Source organism: Miscanthus floridulus, chromosome 3 (assembly GCF_019320115.1).
Source record: "Miscanthus floridulus cultivar M001 chromosome 3, ASM1932011v1, whole genome shotgun sequence".
NCBI lineage: Eukaryota > Viridiplantae > Streptophyta > Magnoliopsida > Poales > Poaceae > Miscanthus > Miscanthus floridulus.
Window position 1 is genome coordinate 48631517 of NC_089582.1, and position 27233 is coordinate 48658749.

Genomic DNA, 27233 nt, shown 5'->3' on the forward strand with positions numbered 1-27233 from the left:
ATAACCATCGAACGTTGACGCTTCCAGTCAGACAAGAACACTACTACGCTTCTTGCCCGAACCACGGAAGATTGGTTCTGCCTCACCCGATGGCTAGGGGCTAGCTCCACCTCGCCTGACGTCCAAGGGCGGGCTCCGCCTCACCCGACCCCTGAGGGCTAGACTCCGCCTCACCCGACGGCTAAGGGCTAACTCTGTCTCACCCAATGACCGAGGGCGGGCTCCACCTCGCCCGATGGCTAGGGCTGGCTCTGCCTCGCCCGACGTCCAAGGGCAGGCTCCGCCTCGCCCAACGATTGCACCCTGCTCCTTCATGATGACAAGCACATGGTACGACATGACATTCGAGTCAAACGCAGTACCGAGGACCATGCCCTACACGCCTACAGCAAGGTAACATTAGGATATGATGGGACGGACGCTTTAAGCCCTTTCCGACATAACTATGCTCAAATAGTGTTGTAGGTGCTGACTTTTGTCCCACAGTGTAGTAGGCGCCGCCTTCAGTCCTCGGTGAAATGTCCTAATGGCTAGAGGGGGGTGAATAGCCTAATAAAATTTCTACAACAACACTTAACAAAATAGTTAGACAAGTATGAGGTGAAGCAAGTGTTGCGCTAGCCTACTCAAAATGCAAGCCACCTACCACAATTCTAGTTTAGATAGTGTCAATTCACACAAGAGCTATGACACTACCCTATGTTAGTGAGCTCTCAAAGGCTAACTAAAGAGCCACACCAACCAAGCAAGCAAGCTCTCACAACTAGCTACACTAAAGAGCTTGTCAACTAGTTTGCTGTAAAGTAAAGAGAGTGATCAAGAAGGTTATACCGCCGTGTAGATGAAAGAACCAATCAATCACAAGGATGAATAAAAATGAAGACCAATCACCTCAGAATCAATGATGAACACAATTATTTTTACCGAGGTTCACTTGCTTGCCGACAAGCTAGTCCTCGTTGTGATGATTCACTCACTTGGAGGTTCACGCGCTAATTGGCTTCACATGCCAAACCCTCAATAGGGTGCCGCACAACCAACACAAGATGAGGATCACACAAGCCACGAGCAATCCACTAGAGTACCTTTTGGCGCTCCACCGGGGAAAGGTCAAGAACCCCTCACAATCACCACGATCGGAGCCGGAGACAATCACCACCTCCGCTCGACGATCCTCACTGCTCCAAGCCGTCTAGGTGACAGCAACCACCAAGAGTAACAAGCGAAATCCACAGCGAAACACGATCACTAAGTGCCTCTAGATGCAATCACTCAAGCAATGCACTTGGATCACTCCCAATCTCACTATGATGATGAATCAATGATGTAGATGAGTGGGACGACTTTGGCTAGGCTCACAAGGTTGCTATGTCAATGAAAATGGCCAAAGATGTGAGCCACAGCCGGCCATGGGGCTTAAATAGAAGCCCCCACGAAATAGAGCCGTTGTACCCCTTCACTAGGTACTCTGTGCTCTGACCGGACGCTCCGGTCCACTTGACCGGACCCTGGACTCAGTGTCCGGTCCACAGATGGACGCCACGTGTCATCGCCTTCAAACGCTGTTCATCAGATTCCAATGGCTATGACGCTGACCGGACGCTCTGGTTAAAACTGACCGGACGCTGAGTAAGGGTCGAAACCTGGTTTTCCTCGACCGGACACATCCGGTCCACCTCGACCGGACACAGCCCAGCATCCGGTGGTAAACCCTAGCCACTGTACCGACAGTCAACGCGACCGGACGTAGGCAGTCAGCATCTAGTGCTTCTGGATCCAGCGTCCGGTCACTGGACCGACGCTGGCATCAGCTCTATTCTCACTTCTATCTTCTCTACCCTTGCTCCAATGTGCCAACCACCAAGAATTTGCATTCGGCGCAATAGAAAATAGGCATTTCATTTTCCCTCTGCAAACTCGGCGGGAGGGAGAGAGGGACCCAAACCCATCTCAACCCTGCAAACACCTTGTGCACATGTGTTAGCATATTTTCACAAATATTATCAAGGGTGTTAGCACTCCACTAGATCCTAAATGCATATGCAATGAGTTAGAGCATCTATTGGCACTTTGATAACCGCATTCCGATACGAGTTTCACCCCTCTTAATAGTACGGCTATCAAACCTAAATGTGATCACACTCTCTAAGTGTCTTGATCACCAAAACAAAATAGCTCCTATGGTTTATACATTTGCCTTGAGCTTTTTGTTTTTCTCTTTCTTCATTTCAAGTTTATGCCCTTGATCATCGCCATGCCATCACCATTGTCATGCTATGATCTTCATTAGCTTCTTCTACTTGAAGTGTGCTACCTATGTCATGATCACTTGATAAACTAGGTTAGCACTTAGGGTTTCATCAATTCACCAAAACCAAACTAGAGCTTTCACTCGGGCACGGATACTAACATAGGCATACGACAACCACTACGGTCCAAGAAAGAAATCACATCATCTACAGTGACGGACGTATGGTCACTTCCCCGATTACTCCCCAAGGGGTCACAGCTCGGCTCTCCAGCACGTCGCACCATCCGTCGACGTAGGATGGGATGCACCCACTGGCTAAATGAGGCCAGGGCATGGCCTACGAGGATCAACAAGCATGCCACCTCTGACATGGTCTGCCATGTTAAGTAGTGCAGGCATAGGGAAAAAGGAAGACCCGGCTCCCTCAAAGGACCTTCTATACCTTTAGCATTTTCCTCTTTCTCCCATATGTAACCCCTGCTCCCCCCTTGGTCTATAAAAGGGAGGGCAGGGCTCCCCACTAAGGGGACGAACTCTCGACGAATCAGTTCAACACACACAACACATCACACATACAGCCAAGCAGCGACCGAGCTCTTGGTGTCTTTTCGACCATTCCATTAGAGACATGGGACCTCTCCCTCTCTCGACCATTTGTATCCCCAACTATGAACCTTTTTCGGTACTGATAACATGAGCAGCAGCAGACTAGATATAGGGACATTTAGCCCAAACCAGTATAAATCTTGTGTCCTTTAGTGCACCATCCGGGTCTAACGTGCAACAATTATAAATTTACTAGCCGGTGTTTGCTCGAAACACGGACAGATACATTGTGTCCGAGCGTGACATCGAGGCCAACCCCAAAAAGATCATGGCCATCTCCAACATGGGCCCTATACGCAACATCAAGGGTGTACAAAGGCTCACCAACTGTCTGGATGCCCAGAGCCGATTCATCTCTCAGCTCGGCGAACGGGGGATACCACTCTACAAGCTCCTTAAAAAGATGGATGCCTTCGTCTGGACTGAGGAAGCTCAGCAGGCTCTAGAGAGCCTCAAAGCGTCACTGACGTCGACCCCAATCCTCATCGCTCCCAAATGGGGAGAACCCCTCCTCCTCTACGTCGCAGCGAGCAACCATGTGGTGAGCGCCGCCCTGGTTGTCAAAAGGGAGGAGCCGGGACACCACCTTAAGGTCCAGCGACCCATATACTTCGTCGAGGAGGTACTTACCGACCCCCAAGGTCCGGTACCCCCAGGTGCAGAAACTCCTATATGCCGTGTAGATGGCGACCCAGAAGCTCCTGCACTACTTCACCGACCACGAAGTCACAGTCGTCACTTCATACCCGCTCGGAGACATCGTCCACAATGGCGATGCCACGGGATGGATCTCCAAGTGGGCGAGTGGACGGAGGTCCAGCTACCGACCCCGAACATCACCCAAGACTACTGGATGATGTACTTCGACGGGTCTGTAATGGCGCTCGGATCAAGGGCTAGAGTGGTTCTAATCTCCCCGTATAGGACTAGGCTCTGCTACGCCATCCGCCTCCATTTCTCGACCTCAAACAACGCCGCGGAATACAAGGCCCTCATCAACGGGATACTTATCGCCATCGAGCTTGGCGCTACGCAACTCCACGTCCGCAGCGACTCGGAGTTGGTCGTGGACCAAGTCATGAAGGAGTCCTCCTGCAAAAACCCCCTCATGGAAGCATACTGCCAAGAGGTGCGTAAGCTCAAGAACAAATTCCAGGGGATCGAGCTACATCACGTCCCTCGAAAGGACAACGATGCCGCCGATTTTCTCGTAAAATTGGCCGCTAGATAGGATCCGTCTCCAAGCGGGATCTTCATCAACGATCTCCACGAGCCATCCGCCTGCATCCCCGAAGGTCCAATCCAGACACACCCCGATGCCAAGCTGGCGCTCGAGGGCCCTGACCCCGATGCCAAGCCAGCACTCAAAGGCTCCGACCCAGTGCCTCCAAGACGATGTTTCCCGTCGACGTTGCCGTATTGGCACTCGATCAAACTGACTGGTGAGCCCCACTACTTGCCTACCTCCTCAAGGAGGTTCTCCCACCCAAAAGGACTGAAGCTTGATGGATCGCTCGATGCACTAAGACCTTCGTCATGCTCGATGACGTACTCTACAAACAGAATCCATCGGGGGTGCTCATGAAGTGCATCCCTACCAACCAGGGGAAGCAGCTCCTTCTCGAGGTTCATGCCGGGATCTACGAACATCACGTGGCCCCGAGGTCGCTAGGAGGAAAAGCCTTTCACCAAGGTTTTTACTAGCCCACCGCCCTACGAGATGAAGAGGAGCTCATCCATAGGTGTGAGGGATGCCAATTCTATGCTCGGCAAACTCATTTACCGATGCAGGAGCTTCAAATCATCCTCATCACCTGGCCATTTGTGGTCTGGGGCCTCAAGATGGTAGGTCCCCTCAAAAAGGGTCTACACGGCTTCACTCACCTACTCATAGCGGTTGACAAGTTCACCAAGTGGATAGAGGCCAAGCCCATCACCAACATCCGCTTGGAAGAGACGGTCAAATTCTTCCTCAACATCATCTACCGGTTCGGTGTTCCTAACTTTCTCATCACTGACCACGGAACTAACTTTACCAGGAAGAAGTTCCTGGACTTCAGTGATGGATACGGCATCAGGATTGACTGCGCCTCGGTCGAACATCCAAGTACTAACGGTCAGGTCGAGCATGCCAATGGCATGGTCCTCTAAGGGCTTAAGCCACGCATCTTCGACCGACTCAACAAGTATGCGAGGCAATGGGTTGCAGAGGTCCCAGCGATCCTCTGGAACCTGAGAACGACCCCAAACCTATCCACAGGGTTCATACCCTTCTTCCTAGCCTACGGAGCTGAAGCAGTGCTGCCCTCCGACCTCAACCATGGCGCCCTAAGAGTGAAGGCTTTCGACCTTGATCAGGGTGCGGAGGCTCAGCAAGACGCTGTTGACCTGCTCGAGGAGGCCCGCGAGACAACCAGCATCCGCTCCGCTCGCTACCAGTAAACTCTCCACAGGTACCACGAAAGGACCCAATCAGCAAAGGAGAAGCACAAACTCTCTCCACCATGGGAAGGTCCCTATACGGTGACCGAAGTTATCTAACCAGGCGCCTACCGACTAAAGGACGACAACGGCAGTGTTCTCACTAACACTTGGAACATTGAGCAGCTACGTCATTTTTCCCCTAAATTCGGTCTTACCGCTTTTTATTCAACAGTTGCTCCTGTAAAGCACCCCGCCTGAACACTTTCAGCCCGGATCGCTCGGGGGCTCCATGAGGGTACAATACTACCTCTCTTTTTTACTATCATATGGAAAAAACTTTTTACCCAAACAAAAGGGTGTTGCCCGAACGAAAGGGCATTCCATTCCTTTGATTACCCTACGTGACTTTGTTTTTACTCCCGACCGAGCGCACCCTGCCACGACCTACGGTTACGAGCAGACGAGCCTCACGGGCAACGCCCGAGTTCTTGAAGTTGCAGCCTACGGAACGAATGAGCAGGTGCGAAAAAGAAAGGATAAAAATAAAGCTATGCTAGGATAAAGGAATGGATAGTAATTCTATCACAAAGCAGAACTAATGTACTCATTGATGCAAAAATTGTTCACATGGGGGCTCCCCCACGAACTTAACGGTTACATTTGCTGACTACTACCCCAAATGCTACTGTGGCCGACCAGCGACATAGGCTAATGCCAAAGGAGAGGCCATGGCACATACCGCCGAACATACCACCACTGCAAGGGCCCCACCCGGTTTCGCTCCCTCGACTTCGACGAGTGCAACAGGTATCTCAAGGGCGTCGCACCCATAAATGCTCAGCAGAAGAGCATGGAGCTCTGGACCTACTCATGCAGACGAGGCAGCTCCTAGATAGGAACGCTGCCCACCATGGCTGGAGGATGTCTCATCAAACTTTATGAACTGGCCAACCTGAGCAGCTACAAGGGCGAAACCCCCCACCAGCGCAGTCCTGAGCGTCTTCCCCTCCGACAAGACTTGCCCTGAGAAGATTCGCTGGAAGAAGTCCACGTACGGCTCCATCCCGACAAGCCTCGTAGACGGTGACAAAGCCGGCGACGTGCAGTACCCTCTAGTGCGCCACCTCCTTTGGCGGAAGCAGTCCCTTCTCGGCGAAGGCAGCCAGCACCACCTCATCTACGCTGGATGACCTCTAGCTCAACATTGCACTCTAAAATCATGAATGGGTCTATGAGTTCCCCTTTCCCTCTCCCTTTCCCTATTTAAGGAGATGCAGCAGTTGAAGAAGGGCAAAGGATTGGGGCAAAAAACCGTCTCCCTTCCCCCATTCAATGCGGATGGAAAACGACGGGACACGCTCAGACCGATGGGACGCACCTTGCCCGATGGAACGGCGCCTAGTCAGACGGGACGTGTGAAAGCTCTAATTTGGTTTTGGTGAACTGATGAAACCCTAAGTGCTAACCAAGTTTATAAAAGTGATCATGAGATTGGTAGCACATTCCAAGTGGTGAAGCGAATGAAGATCATGACATGATAATGGTGATGCCATGGTGATGATCAAGTGCTTGGACTTTAAAAAAGGAGAAAGAGAAAAACAAAAGGCTTAAGGCAAAGGTATAAATGGTAGAAGCCATTTTGTTTTGGTGATCGAGACACTTAGTGAGTGTGATCATATTTAGGATCGATAGCCGTACTATTAAGAGGAATGAAACTCGTATCGAAATGCGGTTATCAAAGTGCCAATAGATGCTCTAACTCATTGCATATGCATTTAGGATCTAGTGGAGTGCAAACACCCTTGAAAATGTTTGTGAAAATATGCTAACACAAGTGCACAAGGTGATACACTTGGTGGTTGGCACATTTGACCAAGGATTAGAAACTTCACTGATGGAGTGTCCGCCCGTAGAGTGCGGACAGTCCGATTGTGCCACCGACGCCCTATACAGAAAAGACAGAGGTCACTGTGAGTGACCGGATGCTGGTCTCGGAAGGACTGGCGCGTCCGGTCTGTAGAAGCAGCGAAGACGCTGGCGTTGGTATCGGACCGGACGCTGGGTCACATAGTGACCGTACGCTGAAGGGTTGCGTCCGGTCCTGCTGACGTGGCAGCGCATTGAGGAGACGCCAAGTGACCGGACGCTAGGTGAGTCCGATCAAGCATGACCGAACGTGTCCGGTCGTGATTTTTCGCTTCTGGATGCTTACTAAAAACGACTGGACACTGAGGTCCTGCGTTCGGTCACTTCGAAGCAGCGCGTCCGGTCACAACTTAAATGTACTAGTGACGGTTGAGATTGGGCGATCAGCGTTTGAAGCAGGGGACACGTGGCACACATCGCGCAACCGGACGCTGGGGTTCAGTGTCCGGTCGATCTGACCTGCGCGTTCGGTCGCCCCGTGTTCAGAGCAGTGAGGAGCCCAACGGCTCTATTCGTGGGGGCTTTCTATTTAAGACCCATGGCCGGCTCTAGCTCACCCTCTTGGCCATTTGCATTGATATAGCAACCTTGTGAGCTTAGCCAAAGTCCTCCCACTCATCTCCATCATTGATTCAACATCTTTATGAGATTGGGAGAGAATCCAAGTGTATTGCTTGAGTGTTTGCGTCTATAGGCACTTGGTGTTTGTGTTTCGTTGTGGGTTTCGCTTGTTACTCTTGGTGGTTGCCGCCACCTAGACGGCTTGGAGCAGCGAGGATCATCGAGCGGAGTTTGGTGATTGTCTTCGGCTCCGATCATGGTGATTGTGAGGGGTTCTTGACCTTTCCCCGGCGAAGAGGCAAAAGGTACTCTAGTGAATTGCTGGTGGCTTATGTGATCCTCATCTTATGTTGCTTGTGCGGCACCCTATTGAGGGTTTGGCGTGTGATACCAATTAGCGCGTGAACCCCCAAGTGAGTGAATCGCCACAAGGAGAACTAGCTTGCCGACAAGCAAGTGAACCTCGGTAAAAAATCATTGTGTTCATCATTTAATTCCAAGGTGATTGGTCTTCATTGGTAATCATTCTTGCGATTGATTGGTTAACTCAACACGGCGGTATAAACAAATTGATCACTCTTTACTTTACTGCAAACTAGTTGTCAAGCTCTTTAGTGTAGCTAGTTGTGAGAGCTTGTTAGTTTGGTTAGTGTGGCTCTTTAGTTAGCCTTTGAGAGCACACTAACTTAGTATAGTGACATAGCTATTGTGTGGATAGAAACTATATAAACTAGAATTGTGGTAGGTGGCTTGCAATTTTAGTAGGCTATCGCAACACTTGCTTCGCCCCATAATTGTCTAACCGGTTTGTTAAGTGTTGTTTTATAAATTTTTAATAGGCTATTCACCCCCCCCCCTTCTAGCCATTAGGACCTTACAACATGGCCTGGGTATGGCCCACCACTACCGCATGCTGGGCACGAGAAACAAAGCGCCACCACACGCAGGCGGACCTCCGCCTTCCCAGGCAGGACTTTGAAAGGCCCAAATACGGGATCTCCACCCAGGAGAGACCATCGGGCTTCCTGAGTCGATCGAATGGCTCAAGCAAATGCCGAGAGACAGGTAAGGAGCAGAGGGATGCCCCATGTGGGCCATGCCAACTCCATCACAAACGATGAGCGCGGATCCCAGTCGAACATTTCTGATTGGAACTCCTCAAACCCCGTCACCCGAGTCATCAAGGTAACATTACCAACCCCCACTATTTCTTTATATAATCATTCATTCATCTGATGTCATTCACACTCATCTATACATGCATTCATTCCATACATCCGAGGCATCGCATATGTAGTTAAATGCATCACAACGCTCCGTGTTGCGTCACGAAGCAACAGTTGCCTCATTCAACATGAGCAACGACCGACCGGGGTTTGAAGACCGGCTCACGAAGGGCTCGAGGCCGGCTCGCGTCAAACAGAGCTAGGGGAGAAAACATAGATGAGCCCCGAGCGACCCTCGCCCAGACTGCCCCGAAGTAGACAGGGTCATCTCAACCTTCTCGTTCGATCCTAACCTCGAGCCAAACCCATAGAATCTCCATCGAGGGAAGGCCAGCGGGCCACCCGAGTCGGTCTCCGAAATGACCCAGACATCTGTCGGGTTACAAGTTAAGGAGCAGTGGAATGCCACATGAGGGCTATGCCGACCCCGTCGTGAACTACGGACCCAGATTTCACTCGAACATGCCCGTTAGCGAGCTCACCGAGCGCGTCACTCGAGCCATCAAGGCAAGCGATGTTAGCTCAGCCCCGACAGAGGCTGCGTTTAGGGACCTCCGCCCGTCTTAGGCGGAGGCCGGCGTCCGCCCATCTCGGGCGGAGACCCCGACCTAAGACGAAGGCCTCCGCCCACTTCTCACCCTTGTTAGAAGCCGATGTTTCAACAGTGGCGCCCACCGTGCTCAGCACGAATTTTTTTCGAGAGTTGCTCGCCTTCGATGCCCGGGCGCCCATGTCCTGGAACACCTAGACGCCCACGACGACGGCGCCCCCAACCTCAACAACGCCAATGGTTCTACGGTGCTCATGACCTTTTGCGTGCCACACCGTCGTGCTCGCTGTGCACCCATTAGGCAGCGTTGCACTCGCCGTAGGTCGTGGCCTAGGCTCGCCAACGCTCAACCTCCTTCAAGATGCGCGGCGTCGACTGTTAAAGTCGAACAGCCCAAACGCCAAAGCAAAGGCTCTACCTGCTACGACAGTTCACCTCTCCGGCCAGCAAACACATACTGTACCATCGTACGAAGGCCAGATAAGTAACGTATACTCACATACTCTCTTTCCAATTCAGCAGTAATTATTGCCTCACCATTAATCCAACACGATACCAATTCGTACACCTAGTTTGCTTACAGTCATGATGCACCTATATACAGTAACTGTGCAATGCTTCACTAAGCTTTGTCTACAGTACAAAGATGTACAGAGTCTATATAAGCCTTCGGAGATTTGGATCACACAGGGCAGTCCAGCACGTACATCCATGAGTTTTCTTTGTTCCCAGACCTTTTGACAAAAATATATAGCCTCCGGCTAACCAATAGAGCACGCGTAGCGTTCCCATTGTTTGCCTGTAGCATCTACGCCGGCTAGAATGCAAGCCCAAAGGAGCCTCCGACTAGAGTGGCGGAGGTCCAGGCCAAGCTTCGAATTCCTATAACCTCCGACCAAAGATTTGAGAGTTGAAACCTTTCGGACGTTAAGCAAAAAAAACATAAAACAACAAAAAAACAGAAGATCTTCAGCCTTCGCCAGAATTCGCACATCTTCATACAAGGGACCTTCGCGTCTCCGGGCTCCGAGTGTGGAGTAAACCATTTCAATATCAACTTCTTAGTATCAGCATCCCCTCACTTACATGTCAAACATGCATGTTCTATTTTTTTTTTTTTTGCTTCTTCTATTTTTGCTTAACAACCAGCGAAGGTGCCAGGAGAAACTCCAACAAGCAATGTACACAACTCAAGGCCTCTGGCTAGAACACAAGCACGTACCTGGTCCAACCTCCGACGACCACGCAGGCCAGCAAGCCATTCAGACCACCGCCTTGGCTGGTTGCAGATTCAGATGCACAACGTGGACCGAACCACCGACTTGAGGCATCATTCAGACCACCACCTCGGCCGGACGTTGTTCTCCAGCGTTCGGCCTCCGCCTCGGACAACACTCAGGATCTAGATGCCAAAGACCTCCGCCCTCTATGGTCGGAGGCCCACAGAACGCATCGGTGACAAGAGCCGCATCGTGGCATGGCTGTAGTTTGATTGACTGCTAACGACTAATCCGAAGAAGGCTCTAACTGTTGCAAGATACCACTGCTATCTAACTTAGCGTAACACGAAGGCCTAGATAAGTTATCAGTTCAGTTCTCAGAAATTGCCAACTAATTTTATCTGCAGCTGCCGGCCCAGCATGATGGCAACGAAGGATGATCTCCGACGCAAAACCGCAGCTAAGTTGCTTACCTTTTCACAACTTCGAATTCTTGAACTACAACACCACAGGTATCAAAATAGCATAAGAGAATACCTTTCATCAGCTTATAATCCTAACAAATTTCGCCCTTGTCATTTATTTTTACACATTCTTGTCTAACCTTTGCCTTTCAAGGCAAATTTCGTAAACCAACCTTGGTGTACAACTTGTCACCAACGTGACCAAAAAACTTGTTGTGGCCTTCGCCGCATCAAAAGCATGGCCTGAGTGGCTATACATGTCTGGCCTTGACCCGGCTAACTTAAAATAATTTTAAACTTTCGTCGAATCTTTTTTTTACTAACATGCAGGTCACCAGCACTATAAGTATCTCTTATCCTCCCAAGTTAACCCCCTTAGAATATATTTTATTTGTTATATGCGCATTTGCACCTCCTCAAGACAAATCAGTAGTACTCCTCATCAGGCAATTCTTCTCGTTAAGTGATCAGCCTTCGTCACATATCTGTCCAACAAATCTTTGGATCAGTCAGTTAGTGGTTCTCATGGAATATTCAACACTTATCAGAAAACTCAGTGATCCTCTGAGTCAGTGAATATTTATCTATAAATGGCCTTCTCCAGTAAGTGGTATTCGACAGCCAACAACCTCCGCCGATTATTGGTCTTCGCTTATATGTCAGTGCACCTTATCATTGGTTCTCCACAGCCTTCGACACGTATTGGCCTTCACCAGTCAATAACCTTCGTCAGCCTTTGGCCTTCGTCGGTTTGAGCCTCTGTCAGTCATGGTCTTCGTTCATCAATCAGTGGACTTCACATATTATTGGTTTTAGGCAGCCTACATCAGTCATAGGCCTTCGACAGTGAGCAAACTCTATCAGTCAGTGGGCAGCCTTCGATCAGTCAGCAGCCTCCGTCATCAGTTAGTGGGCAGCCTTCGATCAGTGCCCTCCATCATCAGTCAGTGGGCAGCCTTCGATCAGTCAGCAGCCTCCGTCATTAGTCAGTGGGCAGCCTTCGATCAGAGCAGCCTCCATCATCAGTCAGTGGGCAGCCTTCGATCAGTGCAGCCTCCGTCATCAGTCAGTGGGCAGCCTTCGATCAATGCAGCCTCCGTCATCAGTCAGTGGCTTTCATCAATCAAGGTTCTCTACAACTTTCAGCTGGGCATGTGTCAGTAAGGACCTTCGCCGATTATTCATCTGTCAACGGTCTTCGCCAGTCAGTGCCTTTGACACGTATTGGCCTTCACCAGTCAATAACCTTTGTCAGTCTTTGGCCTTCGTCTTTTTGAGCCTTCGTTAGTCATGGTCTTCGTTCATCAATCAGTGGATTTCATCTATCATTGGTTTTCAGCAGCCTTCGTCACTTATTGGTCTTCGTCACTCATTGAACTTCATCAGTTGGTAGCCTTCGCCACTCTACAGCCTTCGCCTGTTAATAGCTTTCTAGTCGGAGACCTCCATCAAAAATTGACTTTCGACATCCAACCAACCTTCGAACCCACAAACACTAACATGTCTTCCTCTTTTTTGCAGGCTATACTGACTAAATTCTTTGAAGATCTTCATAATATCTATATCAATCAAATATTTGAGCTAACCTTCACAGGGAACTAATCCTTACTATAGTCACTGCTATGAATCTTATCTGTGCTCATGCAGGCTATCAAGTGGCAGCCTTCTCTAGCCATCTAAAACTATAACCCTCTCATACAATGCAGAGGTTATCTTTTATTCAAACTTTACCATCATTTTTGCAGGATGCATAATAACTTTACACCTTTTAAATATTGTTGCGCAAATGCTATCATTCTCATCATCGCATACATATATTGCATAAGTACATTGCAATGCATGGCCCGGGCCACCCGAAAGAAGTTCCAAGAATACACGAGCGCCATGACTCTATGCATCAAAATCCTGGAAGAAGTCCTGAAACAACACGGGCACCAGGTCACGAAGCTAAGGCTGTCATGCTGAGACATCAAAATCCTAAAAGAAGTCCTGAAACAACATGGGCACCAGGTCACGAAGCTAAGGCCCTCGTGCTGAGACATCAAATCCAGGAAGAAGTCCTGAACCAACACGGGCACCAGGTCACGAAGCTAAAGCTCTCGTGCTAACTTCACGTATCATATAAATGACTAACCATCTTTTGCAGCTAGTGGAAAAGCCAGTGCCTTTCCAAGTGTCGAAAGACTTGCAAAGCAAGTCGATATTCGACGAAGCTATAATGCCCAACCTAAGTCCCTAAAAATGCAGGAGATCAACTCAGTTGCATTTTTATGACTTCTCCGGCCTTCGACACGCGGCGTCGGCGTCTATGTCGGCATTGCCTTCGCCTTCGATAAACTTCAACAATATCGCCTCCGCCAAAACACCTTTTTCTTAGGAGGGCCATCGCCAAGCAGCTTTGCAGGAGGGCCTTCGGCAAAACCATGATAACTAGCCTCCGCCAACGCGACGGCATGAGGGGCTTCATCGACACCTTCATCGTGTACAACAACATCGCCTCTGTCAAAAACTTTTGCAATATGGCTCAAGAACCTCCATCGACACCTTCGACACCAAGTTCTACAACACCTTCATCGACGTCTACATCGGCAAACTTGGTTCTGAACACCTACTTCCACTACTACGACTACGTCGACTACACCAATCGTGGCTAAAAACTCGGCCACAAACGCCAGCCAAGAGGGGCTAGGGGAGTGCACCGGAGGACCAACCACTCAGGAGCGTGAGGTCTTTTGTCTGGCGCTCGTGAGCGAAGATTTAGTCGAAGACCTCTACCTAAAGAAGGATCGGAGACGAAGACCTCCGCCCAAAGAAAAGTCGAAGACCTCCGCCCAAAGAAGGATCGGAGATGAAGACCTCCGCCTGAAGAAAAGACGAAGGCCTCCACCCACAGAAGGATCGGAGACGAAGACCTCCGCCTGAAGAAAAGATGAAGGCCTCCACCCAAAGAAGGATCGGAGACGAAGACCTCCGCCCGAAGAAAAGTCGAAGACCACCGCCCAAAGAAGGATCGAAGATGAAGACCTCCGCCCGAAGAAAAGTCAAAGGCCTACGGAGGCCAGCATGCCAAGATAATACCTGACTTGGAGGTAAAGACCTCGGAGATAAACACCTGCGAAGGCTTTGGAAGCAGAGGCCTGCGCATCATGAAGGCACTAGAGGCGAAGACCCCAAAGATGAAGACTTGGGGAGGCCTCGGAGGCGGAGACCCGCACGCCGAGATGACACTAATGGCGGAAGACCCGAAGGTGAAGACCTTTGCACCGAAAAGAGACAGATGAAGGCTCATACGATCGGGCCTTGGAGACACACCTGCACGCCAAAAAGACATCAGAAGCAAAGGCCTCAAGGATACAGACCTACGCATCGTGAAGGTCCCAGAAATGAAGACCAGAGCACTGAGCGAAGCCGATGAACCATGCTATAGAAGCAGCAGAAGGAGCCGAAGGCCATAGATGAAGAAATCTAGAAGATAAAGGCACTCAGAGCTAAAAGCCAAAGGAATTAGTGCATGTATAGGTAGGAGTCATGCGCGTGCTCTTTTCTCCATGCCCTTTTTCCCACAGGGTTTTTGGGATGGAGTTTTTAGCGAGGCGTGCATGAATAGGTTGCGGAGGGCAATCCTCGCAACCAAGATCTGGGTTGTATAGTGCCTCTTCTTGTATGAACATCTACCAGGTCATGTAGTACCGTCCATAACCTAGTAGCTGAGGGGCTACTATTGGGGGAGCCCATACGGAGTATGGGTCAACTCCCCCTCGAAGAGGCCTGATAAAGGAATAATGGCGGAGGCCTAGCCGGCGGAGGTTCTCCCTAAGACGGCGAAGGCCCGGCAGGTGGAGGCTCTCCCCAAGACGGTGGAGGCCTAGCCGGCAGAGGCTCTCCACACGACGGCGGAGGCCCAGCTAGCGGAGGCTTCTCCCCAAGACGGCGGAGGCCCGACCGGCGGAGGCCCTCCCCAAGACAGCGGAAGCCTGGCCGACGGAGGCTCTCCCTAAGACGGCGAAGGCCTAGCCGGCGGAGGCTCTCCCCAAGACGGCGAGGCCTAGCCAACGGAGGCTCTTCCCAAGACGGCGGAGGCCCGATCGGCGGAGGCTCTCTGCAAGACGACGGAGACCCAGCCGGCGGAGGCTCTCCCCAAGATGATGAAGGCCTAGCCGACGGAGGCTCTCCATAAGACGGCGGAGGGCCAGCCGCGGAGGCTTCTCCCCAAGACGACGGAGGCCCGGTCGGCGGAGGCCCTCCCCAAGACGGCGGAAGCCTAGCCGGCGGAGGCTCTCCCCAAGACGGCGGAGGCCCAGCCGGCGGAGGCTTCTCCCCAAGATGGCGGAGGCCTAGTCGGCGGAGGCTCTCCGCAAGACGGCGGAGGCCCAGCCGGCGGAGGCTTCTCCCCAAGACGGCGGAGGCCTAGCCAGCAGAGGCTCTTCCCAAGATGGCGGAGGCCTAGTACAAGAATGACGGTGGAGTTTCTCCCTAGGACGGCGGAGGCTCTCCCCGGGACAACGGATGCCTAGTGCAGTGATCATGGCGAAGGTGTTCCCCGAGGCGTCGGAGGCCCACCAAGGTGCGGGACGATCAAGTCAGCAAGGCATACGTGAGAACAGTTGATGGGCCTCCAGTGGGTGTCGGCTTAGGCCCAAGGTGAAGACATCGCGAGACGGTGTGATTGATGAGAACACCCCTGAGATTAGACACTAGGGCTGGAATATTCCTGGAATGTACCGTAGCAGTCGATGGGCACTGTTGTAAACTTTGTACAGTGGTAGTTGAGCCCTATAAATAGGGAACACTTGTAACTGTGAGGAGGAGGTTGGTGAAGCAATTATGAAACCCTAGTTCTTGTGAGTCGGTTCTTCATCCTCACTCTCTCCTTCAGGCAGAGCCTGAGCCAAAGCCCGAGTCTGGAGCATCGACCAAAGCCGAGGGCCTCCGCCCCTTTCTCTTACTCCTACTTGGCCAAAGCCTACTGAATCCCTCGTTTAGCGACCTTCTATCTGGAGCCTCCGACAGAGGATTTTGTCCGACAGGAGTGTGCTGCGTTCAGGGACCTCCGCCCGTCTTAGGCGGAGGCCAGCCTCCGCCCATCTCGGGCGAATACCCTGACTAAGACGAAGGCCTCCGCCCACTTCTCACCCATGTTAGAAGCCGATGTTTCAACAGCCAGGATCCGCGACTCCGTCTCGACCGATCCCTGAACTGCCTCGGCTGCGCCTGACGCCAGGATCCGCGAACCCTGTCTCGCCCGATCCCTAAAACTAACTCGGCACGTCCGACGCCTGGATCCACGACTCCATCTCGCCCGATCCCTAAACTGTCTCGGCTGCGCCCGACGCCAGGATCCGTGACACCATCTCGCCCGATCGCTAAACTGCCTCGGCTACGCCCGACACCTAGATCCGCGACTCCGTCTCGCCCGATCCCTAAAACTGCCTCGGCTGCGTCCGACGCCAGGATCCACGACTCCGTCTCGCTCGATCCCTAAAATTGCCTCGACTGCGTCCGACGCCAGGATCCGCGACTCCGTCTCGCCCGATCCCTAAACTGCCTCAATTGCGCCCGACGCTAGGATCCGAGACTCCGTCTCTCCCGATCCCTAAACTGCCTCGGCTGCGCCCGACGCCAGAATCCGCGACTCCATCTCGCCCAATCCCTAAACTACCTCGGCTGCGCCCAACACCAGGATCCGCGAACTCCGTCTCGCCCAATCCCTAAATTGCCTCGGTTGCGCCCGACGCCAGGATCCGCGACTCCGTCTCGCCCGATACCTAAACTTCCTCGACTGCGCCTGATGCTAGGATCCGCGACTCCGTCTCGCCCGATCCCTAAAATTGCCTCGGATACGCCCGACGCCAGGATCCGCGACTACGTCTCGCCTAATCCCTAAAACTGCCTCGGTCGCGTCCGGCGCTAGGATCCGCGACTCCGTCTCACCCGATCCCTAAAACTGCCTCGACTGCGTCCGACGCCAGATCGGTGACTCCATCTCGCCCGATCCCTAAACTACCTCGGCTGCGCCCGACGCCAGGATCCGCGACTCCATCTCTCCCTATCCCTAAACTGCCTTGGCTGCGCCCGATGCCAAGATCCGCGAACTCCGTCTCGCCCGATCCCTAAACTGCCTCGGTTGCGCCCGACGCCAGAATCCGCGACTCCGTCTCACCCAATCCCTAAACTGCCTCGGCTGCGCCCGTCGCCAGGATCCGCGAACTCTGTCTCGCCCGATGCCTAAACTGCCTCGGCTGCGCCCGACGTCAGGATCTGCGACTCCATCTCGCCCGATCCCTAAACTGCCTCGACTGCGCCCGACGCCAGGATCCGCTAACTCCGTCTCGCCCGATCCCTAAACTGCTTTTGCTGCACCCGACACCAAGATCCGTGACTCCGTCTCACCCGATCCCAAAACTGTCTCGGTTGCGCCCGACGCCAGGATCCATGAACTCTGTCTTGCCCGATCCCTAAAACAGCCTCGGCACGTCCGACGCCTGGATCCAGAACTCTATCTCGCCCGATGCCAAAACTACCTCGGCTGCGCCCGACGCCAGGATCCGCGACTCCATCTCGCCCGATCCCTAAACTGCCTCAACTGCGCCCGATGCCAGGATCCGCTCACTCCATCTCGCCCGATCCCTAAAATGCTTTGGCTACGCCCGATGCTAGGATCCGCGACTCTGTCTCGCTCAATCCAAAAAACTGTCTCGGCTGCGCCCGACGCTAGGATCCGTGACTCCATCTCGCCCGATCCCAAAACTGCCTCGGTTGCGCCCGACGCCAGGATCCGCGAACTCTGTCTTGCCCGATCCCTAAAACTGCCTCGACACGTTCGACGCCTGGATCCACAACTTCATCTCGCCCGATCGCTAAACTACCTCAGCTGCGCCCGACGCTAGGATCCGCTAACTCCATCTCGCCGGATCCCTAAACTGCCTCGGCTGCGCCCGACGCCAGGATCCGCGACTCCGTCTCGCCTGATCCCAAAAAGCTGCCTCGGCTACGCCCGACGCCAGGATCCGCGACTCCGTCTCGCCCAATCCCTAAACTGCCTCGGCTGCGTCCGACACCAGGATCCACGACTCCGTCTCTCCCTATCCCTAAACTGTCTTGGCTGCACCCGACGCTAGGATCCGCGAACTCCGTCTCGCCCGATCCCTAAACTGCCTCGGCTGTGCCCGACGCCAGAATCCACGACTCCGTCTTGCCCAATCCCTAAACTGCCTCGGCTGCGCCCGTCGCCAGGATCCACGAACTCTGTCTCGCCTGATGCCTAAACTGCCCCGGCTACGCCCGACGCTAGGATCCGTGACTCCGTCTCGCCCGATCCCTAAACTGCCTCGGCTGCGCCCGACGCTAGGATCCACTAACTCCGTCTCGCCCAATCCCTAAACTACTTTGGCTGCTCCCGACACCAGGATCCACGACTCTGTCTTGCCCGATCCCAAAAAACTACCTCGGTTGCGCCCGACGCTAGGATCCGTGACTCTGTCTAGCCCGATCCCTAAACTGCCTCGGCTACGCCCGACGCCAAGATCCACGAACTTTGTCTTGCCCGATCCCTAAAACTGCCTCGGCACGTCCGACGCATGGATCCACAACTCCATCTCGCCCGATCCCTAAACTGCCTCGGATGCGCCCGACGCCAGGATCCGCTAACTCCATCTCGCCCGATCCCTAAACTGCCTCGGCTGCGCCCGACACCAGGATCCGCAACTCTGTCTCGCCCGATCCTAAAAAACTGCCTCGGCTAGGACCGACGCTAGGATCCGTGACTCCGTCTCGCCCGATCCCTAAACTGCCTCGGCTACGCCCGACGCCAGAATCCACGACTCCGTCTCGCCCAATCCCTAAACTGCCTCGGCTGCGCCCAACGCCAGGATCCGCGAACTCAGTCTCACCCGATCCCTAAATTGCCTTGGCTACGCCCGACGCTAGGATCCACGACTCCGTCTCGCCCGATCCCTAAACTGCGTCGGCTACGTCCGAAGCCAGGATCCGCGAACTCCATCTCACCCGATACCTAAACTTCCTCGATTACGCCCGATGCTAGGATCCGCGACTCCGTCTAGCCCAATCCCTAACACTGCCTCGGATATGCCCGACGCCAGGATCCACGACTACGTCTCGCCCGATCCCTAAAACTGCCTCGACCGCGTCCGGTGCCAGGATCCGCGACTCCGTCTCACCCGATCCCTAAAACTGCCTCGACTGCGTCCTACGCCAGGATCCGCGACTCCATCTCGCCCGATCCCTAAACTGCCTCGGCTGTGTCCAATGCCAGGATTCGCGACTCTGTCTCTCCCTATCCCTAAACTGCATTGGCTGCGCCTGACGCCAGGATCCGCGAACTCCGTCTCGCCCGATCACTAAACTGCCTCGGCTGCGCCCGACGTCAGAATCCGCGACTCTGTCTCGTCCAATCCCTAAACTGCCACGTTGCGCCTGTTTCTAGGATCCGCGAACTCTGTCTCGCCCGATGCCTAAACTGCCTCGGCTGCGCCCGACGCCAAGATCCGCGACTCCGTCTCGCCCGATCCCTAAACTGCCTCGGCTGCGCCCGACGCCAGGATCCACTAACTCTGTTTCGCCCGATCCCTAAACTACTTTGGCTGCGCCCGATGCCAGGATCCGCGACCCTGTCTCGCCCGATCCCAAAAAACTGCATCGGCTACGCCCGATGCTAGGATCCGAGACTCCGTCTCGCCCGATCCCTAAACTGCCTTGGTTGCGCCCGACGCCAGGATCCGCGAACTCTGTCTTGCCCGATCCCTAAAACTGCCTCGACACGTCCGACGCCTGGATCCACAACTCCATCTCGCCCGATCCCTAAACTGCCTCGGCTGCGCCCGACGCCAGGATCCGCTAACTCCATCTCGCCCGATCTCTAAACTGCCTCGGCTGCGCCCGACGCCAGGATCCGTGACTCCGTCTCGCCCGATCCCAAAAAACTGCCTCGGCTGCGCCCGACGCTAGGATCCGGGACTGCGTCTCGCCCGATCCCTAAAACTGCCTCAGCTACGTCCGACGCAAGGATCCACGACTCCGTCTCGCCCGATCCCTAAACTGCCTCAGCTACGCCCGACGCCAGGATCCGCGTCTTTGTCTCGCTCGATCCCTAAAACTGCCTCGACTGTGTCCGACGCCAGGATTCGCGACTCCGTCTCGTCCGATCCCTAAACTGCCTCAGCTGCGCTCGACGCTAGGATCCGCGACTCTGTCTCTCCCTATCCCTAAACTGCCTCGGCTGCGCCCGACGCTAGGATCCACGAACTCTGTCTCGTCCGATCCCTAAACTGCCTCGGCTACGCCCGACGCCAGAATCCACGACTCTGTCTCGCCCAATCCCTAAACTGCCTCGGCTGCGCCCAACGCCAGGATCCGCAAACTCCGTCTCGCCCAATCCCTAAACTGCCTCGGCTGCGCCCGACGCCAGGATCCGCGACTCCGTCTCTCTCGATCCCTAAACTGCCTCGGCTACGCCCGACGCCAGGATCCGCGAACTCCGTCTCGCCCGATACCTAAACTTCCTCGACTGCACCCGATGCTAGGATTCGCGACTCCGTCTCGCCCGATCCCTAAAACTACCTCGGCTATGCCCGACGCCAGGATCTGCGACTATGTCTCGCCCGATCCCTAAAACTGCCTCGACCGCGTCCGGCGCCAGGATCCGCAACTCCGTCTCACCTTATCCCCAAACTTCCTCGGCTACGCCCGACGCCAGGATCCGCGAACTCCGTCTCGCCCAATCCCTAAACTGCCTCGGTTGCGCCCGACGCCAGGATCGGCGACACACCCGCTAATAAAACCCCCTAGGCGATTCTGCCCGAATCACCCGAGGGCTCAGGGGCTACACCCACTGACGAAACAAAACTTTCCCCGCTGACAACACGAAAAACCCCCTAGACGATTCTATCTGAATCACCCGAGGGCTCGAGGGCTACACCATGCGCACCTGCCGTCAAGACAAAAATCCCCCAGACGATTCTACCTGAATCGCCCGAGGGCTCCTGTCGGGTTCATAAACCCGGAGTCCCTCATGGATCGACTTCCCAGCAAAGGCTTGGCCTAGCTCAAATACCTAAACGATATGACAGAAGAGCGATCCAATCTCCGACCGAAAGGCCTCGCTAAGAAGGAACAGCGCTCGCTTCCGACTCTAGCCTGCCTCTCCAACCGAAAGGCCCGGCCAAGGAGGAACATCGCTCGCATCTGACTCCAGCCTACCTCTCCAACCAGAAGGCCTAGCCAAACACCGCTTCCGACTCCGACCCACGTCTTCGACCAGGGATACACCAAACCTCTGCTTACAGCTCTTCTCCAACTGGCACAGTCGGAGCCGACTGGGACCGACCGACCGGGAACGCCCACTCGGTAAGGACTAGGTAACGAGCGAAGCAGATAAAACAGGACACTCAAGTCAACCGCAATACCAAGGACCGTACCCTATACACCTGCAGGACAATACCAACAGTACATGTCAGAAGGGTGTCCTGCAACCTTCCAGACATATTAGAACCCAATCAGTATTGTGGGAGCCGACATTTGCCCAACAGTGTTGTGGACGCCATCAACTCCCATACCATGACAAACATGGAAAGGCTCCCCCACATGCCTCTGGGCACCAACAGTATTATAGGCGTCATTATTTGCCCTACATGGAGAACACGGTAAAAACCTCCCACATGCGTCTGACATCAACAGTGTTATGGACGCCTACAATCATCTTGTACCCAACAATGTGGACAACACTTAGTAGCATACGTACTCTATCTCTCTCTCTCTTGTAAAGTTGTCCCCTTCATCTATAAAAGAGGATACGCTCTCTCCCAATAGGGAGATCAACTCCAGTAGGATCAGTTCACTCACACACAATAGAACCACTAGATTCAAACCTTGAGCACACGCTCAAACACTCAACGCACGTAGGAGGTCCCATCACTCTTGGCCCTTCAGACCAGAGTCCGACCAGACCTCTTGCACCCCCTATCTTACTCCCTCTCGTTTGTAACCCCACAGCAAACTTCGAGCACCTGGGCTCAGGAATAAAGTCACTGACCAACTCAAACTAGACATATGGCATGTTGCCTGAACCAGTATAAACCCTGTGTCATTAAATGTTAGGCCACATCCGATCACAACATACAACAAAACTACAAATATTTACGTGTTGGTCACTTTCTACACCGACAATATGCGCATTCAAGCAAACACAGTTGACAAAGACTTCTCACAAAGTAAACTGGAAATCAATAGAACAAACAAGTGATATGATTTTTAAGTTAGTGGTGAAAGGAGGTAATACTATTATAACAAACCAGCATAGAATAACATTTAGCCAAGCAAAATATGATAATTATCTCACAGGTACAACTAATCCAATGTTGACAACGGAAGAGTAGGCCAACAAGTCAACAACTCAACCAAAAGAGAAACATATAACAAATAAAGTTGCTTAGAGGGAACAATTGTTACCTGGAAGTGGGAGCTGTTCAAGCAGCGAGCAATCTGGTGAGAAAGAGGAGCCATACATTTAAGACCAATTTAGTAATTAAGTAGCCTACTGACCACAATTATTAAAGGTCAAATAAAAAACATTTTCAACTAAGTGATATTTTGACACTAGCTCTACTTTATTAACCAAGAGTATACCAACATTACCTACAACCAGCATCCTCAAACATTGCCAATAACTTTTGCATGAAGATCTAGTGGTTTATAGATTAGTAAGTTAAACTGCGGCTCTGGCAGAGTGCCACAATTACACAAATCTTACAATACACATAGTTCATTTTGCAACCCCCTATTTCAACACTGGGGAAAAAAATAGACCTCATCGAATTTAACAGCAATCAGGAGTAGAGTCAGGCAGTAACTACTCAAAGGATAGGCATGCACCAACCCCTGCTTCAACACATTCAAAGGGATCGCTTATAGACAAATCATGGGCATGATTGATATGCAAAAACTCATGGCGACAGCTTTCAGTAGTAAAATAAAACCGAGCACATCTTGAAGCCCTTTTCTCCAGCTGGAGCAGCTGGTGCTGCTCTGCAAGAAATCTATCAGTCACACTGTCCCTTTGACACTCAAATGTCATTGACTCCAGCATCTTTGCGTTCAGTACAAAGAACGTGGTAAAGTTAACTTGTGACTTTATGCCTCGATAATTATTCAACACAACTGTCTTGAGACGGATGTCAAGGCATTTAATAAGATTATGATGTTTACGGTGCCACAAATTCTTGTCTCCCTCCTCGTATGACTGAAATTTTAAAAAAAACAGCATACAACCACAACTATTTCAAGAAGAATTGACACAATATCAAATTAAACCAGATCCAAAGAATATATGTTTACCTGGATATACAACTTCTCCAAGCATGGGAAGCATCTCATTAAGTCAATAATCACATCCAGGCGAAGATTAAAAATATTGATTGCTAAAATCTTGACAGTACATGCCGGCGTTGAGTTAATGACCCGGAATTCCTTTATGTAGCATGGCTGCATGAAAATGCGTCAGCACATTTATAAAATTCGATATTTTCAGAAAAAAAATTCTGCACACAAAAAAGCAGCTCAGAACCTGTAGGCAATAGGTAGGAAACCAAGAGGTACCTCAATAATCGTAGAGCCCAACGTGAGTCTGGAAGAGTAATCAGAATACTTTAGGCAACCCAAGGTCTCTAGATTGGGTGCTGAAATAACTGACACTTGCAGTCGCATGGGCAATTGTGGTGGTCGATGATACAGAATCCTTTTAAGGCAAGGGGCATCCTCGATGATGAATTCTTCTAAGAATGTCACTGTTGGTTCATACCCAGCATTAGCACCCACTCCAATGCTTGTAAGGCTAGCTGAGTTGATCCTGACACAGCGGAAGCCAAAGATGGTGCTAAGCAGCAAGCACTCGAGGACGGGAGAAGCAGCAATGATGCTATGCAGGGAATCCTCCGAAATGCTGACCCATTGAAGTGAGAGCTTCTTGAGCTTGGGGAACTGAAGCGCCTGGGCGACGTCGTCAGAGAGGTGGCACTGGCTGAGAGTGGCTACGCAAAGGCACGACGAGAACCGGAAGGTAGACGCCGGCTGAGGTGGTGCTTGCAACACATCCGGTGCATATATGTCGATGCAGCAATCAATCTCCTGGAGGTTGTCGAGGGCGGGGGATCTGAGCCAAGCATCCACAATGGCGGGGTAGTACTGCAGGTGTTGTGCGGGGAAGCGAAAGCGGCGGCCGGGGCCCCGGTGGGCGGAGAGGATGCGGGAGACGACATCGATGGTGCGAAGGTCACGGCCGTCGAGGTTGAGAGGGGCGGAGCGCCAGAGATGGCGCCACCGGTTGGCGAGGATTTGGGTGCGGGCGGCATCCTTGGTGGGGAGGAGAGAGATGACCTCACCCAGAATGGCGTCCGGGAGGAGGCTGATTCGGTCGATCCCATCTTCTTCTTCTCCACCGGCTCCAGGCGGTGGATCTTGGATGTGGGATTCGTCTCCTCCGGCTCCAGGAGGACAGGAATCAGGCGCACTTGTCGCTGGTACCAGCGACGAGATGTTTGCTCCATCCTCCTGTTCCGGGCTCTTGGGCGCCTCCGGCTTCCTTCTCTTGGCACGGCGAGGCGCCGCCGCCAGAGCCTCCATGGCCGCCGGCCGTTGGGTTGATTGGGGGCGGGACGGGTAAAGGGGAAACACGACGGCTGGCTGAAGCTCCGTAGGGTTTTGGGTGCGTGCAGCATCCAGAGGCCTCCCGTTCCCGGCCCATGGGCCCAGAGCATACACGTGAGACTTCACAGCCAATTTCGAATGCAAACATAAAAGAGAGAATCAACATGTAAATGGATGGGGCTTTTACATTTTTACCATTATTAAGATTGACGTTCATCTGATTATCACTCTTAGTTTGGCACTTACAACTTTGCCATATGAGAGAACTTTGAGTTCTTAATTTACCACATTTGCGCATGTGGCACGCCACGCCAGCCCGACACGTTGACGCCCAGTCAGCATAGGCACGCGAAATGTCATTGCTGCCCCTGGCATCAGCTTCGTCTTCTAGCTCCATCCCTAACAGCTGGGTCCTCGCCGGAGCAGCTGCTCCCCATGCGAGCTCCCCAGTGGCGACGGAGCTCCTCGCGAGATCCTCCTCGGTGGCAGTAGTAGCCACGGCCTCAACCCGGCGAGGTCGTGGCCGACGTAGCCCACCGTTGACCACCCGCTCACCACGGACACGTCGCAGTAGCTCTGCAGGAACATCTCCACCAGCACCTTGTGGTTCTGCGGCTGGTTTCCAGCTCCTAGTGGCTGCAGCACGCTGACATGCTCGCCGGTCACCGTGGCCTGCTCGTAGTACATGGACTTGAGCCTTTCGGCATATTCCGGCTGCGCCGAGATGACGAGCACCGCCTTGGACGACGTCGCAGCCACCGCGTGCTCACTTGACACCACTTTGGGATCTACCTCGGGCAGGATCTTCTCCTGACTCGTGCACGCCGCGATCTGGTTGAAGTACGCCTCCGTCGACACAGAGTTCCTTGCGAGGGTCGTGATCTGAAGCCCAATCTTCTCATCGAACTAGGCCATGTACGACGTGTAGTACCCCTAGATCATCTTCCACACCTTGTTGGACGGGTGGAACAGGTACCTTTCGATGTGGTGGAACGCCGTGTCTGTGGTCAGGAACATCCACCGGAGCTCGTCCTCGAACTGTGGCACGAGGAACAGCCCCGACACGAAGTAGAGGTCGGAGCACAGCAGCAGCCAGTTCACCTTCCCCAGCATGGTCTGGTCGTCGTCGCAGAAGAAGCGCTGGTCGGGCAGCTGGTAGTCATGTGCCAGGTGGAGGTACGCGTACGACGGCAGCGACTCGGACCGCACGCCGACGGGGTCGTCGTTGCTGATCTTCTTGGTGCCCAGCAAGCTCCCGTAGCTATGCTCGCTGCCACGGCAGAGCTGCGTGAGGTTGTGCACGGGGAAGCCCGGGGGCAGCTCCCAGGACGTGCCCGGGAAGGGCTCGCAGAAGAGGCCCGCCATGTCCTTGGCCATGTCGATGAGCAAGACGCGGTGGGTGAGCAGCGCGTAGAGAAAGGCGAACGCCATGGAGACCATGCGGTCGCCGAGGTGGTTGTCGAGCGTCCACATGAGGTAGCTGTACTCAGCGAGGCCCATACTGTTGTGGGCAGAGGCAAGCTGCCTCACGTACTTGTCGTACAAGGGCGTGCTAGGCCCGCACCTGCGGTGGAGCGCCTCGTACTTGCGCAGCCGCAACACGAGGTACGGCGACGCCCTGCGGTACAGCGAGGAGAGGTATCGGCTCAGGCAGATGCTCTCGCTGACGTCCGGCGAGAGCAGGCCACCGAGGAGGATGTCGTGGCTCTCCAGCGGCGAATCCGAAGGCTCCGACGACGATAGGAAGACAAAGCTGACGAGTGGGGCCCACCTGACAGTGAGAGGGAGCCGTAGAACCCGGTTGCTAGAGATGGAGAGAGAGGAGCAGGCCAGGGGAAGCAAGGACATTTCGCGTGCCTATGCTGACCGGGCGCCAACGTGTCGGGCTGGCGTGGGGTGCCACATGTGCAAATGTGGTAAATTAAGAACTCAAAGTTCTCTCGTATGATAAAGTTGTAAGTGCCAAACTAAGAGTGATAATCGGGTGAACGTCAATCTTAATAATGGTAAAAATGTAAAAACTCCTAAATGGATCGGAGTGACTGTTCATCTGAACACGCAAACCTGCTTCTATTGCATGATAATTTTCTTTTTTACGTTTCTTATTGTACAAAATTTCTTTCAAAAAGCTCAAATTCACATTTGCTTGCATCCGTATGTCATCTGCACTTTTTTTGTAATGCTCTCAGGACGGACAGACGTGACTTCCCATTTCCTACCTTATCCGTGGACTCGCTCCCTTCCGCACTCCTTCAAAACAAAAATCTCTCTACTGTGTTCGACCTCCATCATCGCAGTCTTATCCATCGCTCCATCGGACCTCCACGGCCGACTCCACCGTGCCGCCCG

General features: G+C 53.1%; 1 protein-coding gene and 1 pseudogene across 1 annotated transcript; both read right to left on the reverse strand.

Moving 5' to 3' along the window:
• Window positions 1-22813: 22813 nt before the first annotated feature.
• On the reverse strand, window positions 22814-24896 carry LOC136545675 (FBD-associated F-box protein At5g60610-like). The gene is made up of 3 exons (XM_066537669.1): window positions 23838-24896; window positions 23577-23723; window positions 22814-23481 (listed from the first exon to the last, which is right to left on the reverse strand). Exons 1-3 carry the CDS (start codon window positions 24858-24860, stop codon window positions 23092-23094), a joined length of 1560 nt encoding a protein of 519 aa, XP_066393766.1. The 5' UTR covers window positions 24861-24896; the 3' UTR covers window positions 22814-23091.
• Window positions 24897-25283: 387 nt separating this feature from the next.
• LOC136543698 (galactoside 2-alpha-L-fucosyltransferase-like) lies at window positions 25284-26732 on the reverse strand (annotated as a pseudogene).
• Between the last annotated feature and the right edge of the window lie 501 nt (window positions 26733-27233).

What these genes read in the sequence shown, in the direction of transcription:
- LOC136545675 (XM_066537669.1), bottom strand. Translation starts at nt 24,860, where the DNA reads ATGGAGGCTCTGGCGGCGGCGCCTCGCCGTGCCAAGAGAAGGAAGCCG. An exon ending in TGGGCTCTACGATTATTGAG is followed by an intron (nt 23,724 to 23,837) that starts GTACCTCTTGGT and finishes ATTTTCATGCAG; the next exon opens with CCATGCTACATAAAGGAATT. An exon ending in TGGAGAAGTTGTATATCCAG is followed by an intron (nt 23,482 to 23,576) that starts GTAAACATATAT and finishes TTAAAATTTCAG; the next exon opens with TCATACGAGGAGGGAGACAA.